The 4,409-nt window shown below is 39.5% G+C and overlaps 1 protein-coding gene across 1 annotated transcript; it reads left to right on the top strand.

Moving 5' to 3' along the window:
* Positions 1-572: 572 nt before the first annotated feature.
* CCL20 (C-C motif chemokine ligand 20) lies at positions 573-3,935 on the top strand (the record flags this gene model as incomplete). The annotated part of the gene is made up of 4 exons (XM_082658256.1): positions 573-651; positions 1,816-1,930; positions 2,884-2,961; positions 3,914-3,935. 4 exons carry the CDS (start codon positions 573-575, stop codon positions 3,933-3,935), a joined length of 294 nt encoding a protein of 97 aa, XP_082514382.1.
* Positions 3,936-4,409: the final 474 nt, after the last annotated feature.

Raw genomic sequence — 4,409 nt, 5'->3', positions numbered from 1 at the left:
CAGAAATTCAAGGTCTTTGGTGACAGCTGAGCAGCAACGATGAAATTGTAAATGCCTGAGTACGCTTGGTGTCCTGCCTCATCCTCTCCCTCCCCTATTGGCTCTGGGAAGCAATCAGAGTGTAACAATAGGAGTTCTGGAATGTTCCCGAGTGGGACTTATCTTTGTATCATTGTTAATCCTTGTCCTCTCTTTTCAGAGACAAGAGATTAAGTTAAAACAGGACAGACATCTTTTCTGGGACTCAGGGCTGAGCTGCGTTTCCTTCTTTGCAAATTCAAAGGATTTTACAGGATTTTCCCCTTCTTAATCCTCCCTCCCCCTCCATCCTGCCCTTCACACCTTCCCAACATTAGGGAAAGGCAGGAAGTTTTCCCTGTGGTTTCTTCTTTGTGACGACATGATGGGGCAGGTTAGTCAATGGGGAAAACCCCATGTGAGAACACGCCTTCTATGTGCATTCAAATATTTGCTATAAGTAGGGCCATCCCAGACCCAGGCTGCTATCAAGCATAACAGCTCTCCCAGGCACTAGGTACCCAGCACTGAGACATCTATTCTTTGAGCTGAAAATGATGTGCAGTAGCAAGAGTTTGCTCCTGGCTGCTTTGATGTCACTGCTGCTACTCCACCTCTGCAGCAAGTCAGAAGGTAAGTGTCACTCTTTCTGCTAGCACAGGATGAAGAACTATTTTCATTTTTCTCTAAGCCTTGAGCTCATTTAGGGGTCCCCAAGGGTTGGAAGCCTGTTAGAAAATCTTCAAAAGGAAGTGATGGGGGTTGTCATCTCATTGGTGAGTGGAAGAGGGAAAGGTTACTGCTGCCTATCAGGATTTTTTCTCTGCTGTCAATCCCAGCAAATTTGGGGGGCGGTGGTGGTGGGCTCTTAGAGACCCTCGAACTCCAGAACAACCCAAAGTGCTATTCTGGGAGAGATGTAAATTGTGTAACATTACCAGTGAATGGGGCCGTTTTGAAATGTAGAAAATTCTCCCATTTCCCTAGCTTTCTCATTTCCCAACTGAATAGTTTTAGCAGAGTTCAAAACTCATCCTTTAGGGGTAGATTATGGCACCTGAATTCATCCTTGCAAGGCCTTGGGGACATCACTTGCCAACTTCGGGATTACATTTATCACTTACAGCAGGTCAAAGATACAGTAGGTTGTAATTTAACTCAGGGGAGTGCCCAAGAATTGCTTTATTACTAAGAGGACATCACTTTTAGCAACAGGTGCATTCCTGAAAATACACGTGTTGAAATTTTATGAACAAAATTAAAAATTCCCATTAACTAATATTACAATTTCAAAGTGTTTTAATTGTAGCTCTTATTAACAGCTCCTATAAATCACATTTTTCTTTGTAACTTCTTGTCCTTCCCCTCCTCTCAATATTCAGTAGCCAGATAATAGATTAAAACTTGCCAATTTACTTTTTTTTCTGAATTTAGAAGGTTATTTATAAGGGTTTCTTCAAGTGGAAGGTACTCATATTCTTGAGTGACTATAGTGAATGAAATAAAATACTGTCAGTTTGTGTTTCTTACTAAAGATATTCCTTTTATGAGACTGATGTCTCATGTGCTTCTAAACTGTATAATTGAACCAAAATTTCCCAGTACACAAACTATTTTTTTTAAGAGAACTGGAAACTATGTTAAAATGGGTCTCAAAGATATTGGAGGTGTTCCTCTAAATAGTTTATTTACCATATAAATCAGATTCTAGGTTTTCCACAACTTCAGGTAGTTCCACGATACCTATCACAGAATAAGTTCATTCATGTGGACTCAATATCTTTCATTTCTTTTCAGCAGCAAGCAACTTTGACTGCTGCCTCCAATATACAGAAAAAATCCTTCATCCCAAATTTATCGTGGGGTTCACACAGCAGCTGGCCAATGAAGCTTGTGACATCAATGCAGTCATGTAAGTTATTAAGGGATTCTAATTCATTTGTATTAGGAGTACATGAGAATTTCAAGTAGAAAAAGCTTTGCCTTTTTGGAGTTTCATTCAGAAATAACTCATGTGGAAAAAAGCTAGCTGTGTTTTAGTAGTACATTTATTCTTCAAAATTCACTTTAAATGGAACTGGAATAAGGCAAAACTTAGTTTAAAAAAAATGAACATAGTTGAGGGCAAAATCACTTTTGAAGATAAACTTATAAGCTACTAAGATACTATCTCAGGAAAATATGAAAAACCTAAACTTTGAAATGAGCATCTTCTACCAGAAAGTGGTTGAGCTATAAGCTAAAGCTCAGAGTAGTTACACTATCTCATATAATATTCTTTTGTGTTTTTTGCGGTACGCGGGCCTCTCACTGTTGGCGGCCTCTCCCGTTGCGGAGCACAGGCTCCGGACGCGCAGGCTCAGCGGCCATGGCTCACGGGCCCAGCCGCTCCACGGCATGTGGGATCTTCCCGGACGAGGGCACGAACCCGTGTCCCCTGCATTAGCAGGCGGACTCTCAACCACTGCGCCACCAGGGAAGCCCCTCATATAATATTCTTGATTTATATAGGGTATTATATTTTCAATGAAATAAGTTATTGATCAGATGTATACATATTTCATGTAGCCACCACCAACAAAATTAAATAATTCTGGGACTTGATCTTCCTGTTACTGCACAACCTTTTGTTAGATTGCAGAGAAAGTCAGGGAGAATCACTTTTATTTCTTGCATCAAACTTTCTAAGAAGAAATTTTTTTTTGCATTTTTTTTCACCTCTGAAACAAATAGAATGTTTAGGGCGTAGAGCCACCAATTGGAATATGAAATTTCCACTGCATGTCCTGTGGAAAAAAAGAAAAAAAAAACATTTAAACAATAAATGAAATTGAAACATAAATCAAATTCTCTGACTTTTTTCAGCTTATACACAAAGAGAAGATTAGCTGTGTGTGCAGATCCAAAGAAGAGTTGGGTGAAACATGTAGTGCATATCCTCAGGTATGGAACGTTTATAATCCACCAGCCTCTCTCCAAATGTTTGGGAAAGAGTGGTGTTCAGAGTGTTGCATCACAGGCTTGCTGGAATGCTTTAGCCTAAGCACTATGACGTTTTTAAAGGGTAGTGTGAATCGGACAATGAAAACAAAAAATTCATTTTTTCAACCACTTACAGATCATTTTCATTTTTTTATTATACATTTATTTATTTGTGGCTGCGTTAGGTCTTTGTTGCTGCGCACAGGCTTTCTCTTATTGTGGTGAGCTGGGGCTACTCTTCACTGTGGTATGCGGGTTTCTCGTTGCGGTGGCTTTTCTTTTTGCAGAGCACGGGCTCTAGGGTGCAGGCTCAGTAGTTGCGGCACACGGGCTTGGTTGCTCCGCGGCATGTGGGATCTTCCTGGACCAGGGCTCGAACCCGTGTCCCCTGCATTGGCAGGTGGATTCTTAACCACTGCGCCACCAGGGAAGCCCCATTTTTATTTTAATTGTTTTTAATTTAATGATTTTTCACACGATGTATGAGATTCCTCTATGCATTTGATTCTTGTTGCAAAGATGCCTCTTATTTATATAATTTAAAGACTACATGACATTCGTTTGTTAAAAGCTAAAAAATAAACAGTTAAAAAGAGATCAATGGCTCTGATTTACACTGATGATAATGGAGTGACATTTTATCAATGGACAGAATCATCTCACACCAGGGTGCCAGATACTGAATATGAAGACACAACCTTAGTGTTCATGTCCTGTTTCTGTCCTTAGCTAGCTGGGTTATGTTGGGCAGGGTCCATCCTCTCTGAACCCTGATTTCCTCATATGGCCTCTGAGCTGCCTGGTATCCTGAGATGAGATTGGAGTGTCTGAGGCAATCTGTAGGCACCAAAGATATTCCCACACACCAGGCACCCCATCTTTGCTTATTTTTTTCTTCTTTTTCTCTTTATAGTCAAAGAGTCAAGAAGGTGTAAAAACGGATACTCCCTGGACTGGAACTGGACACAGCCCAAGAACAAAAGGAACCTAGCTGAGCTGGCAGTTTCACTCACACACTGTTGCAGGTTCAGAGCTTATCTGATTTGTGTCTCATTGGACTTGTCCAATTAGTGAAGTTGATTCATATTGCATCACAGTTTGCTTTGTTAAGCATCACATTATACTCTATTTTATGTTATGTTATTTATATATGTGGTTTTGTTTGTGTTTTGCTATTTAATACTAGTTTTCTATAAGCTATCTGGTTTAGTATGTGGTATAAAGTTATACTTGGAGGAATAAGATATATGGACTTTCTTGCAAGCAGAAGGCTATTAAAAAAAACACTTAACATTCTTCTGTTTATATAGTTCTGTTTCCTAAATTGTTGTAATTACCTTGTTAAAGAGGAAAATGATAAGAAGAATAAATATTGAACATAAAAGAACAAAAATTTGTTTGTGGATTGA

Source organism: Grampus griseus (assembly GCF_964374135.1).
Source record: "Grampus griseus genome assembly, chromosome: 7".
Lineage (NCBI taxonomy): Eukaryota > Metazoa > Chordata > Mammalia > Artiodactyla > Delphinidae > Grampus > Grampus griseus.
This window is presented reverse-complemented; position numbering and strand designations above follow the sequence as displayed.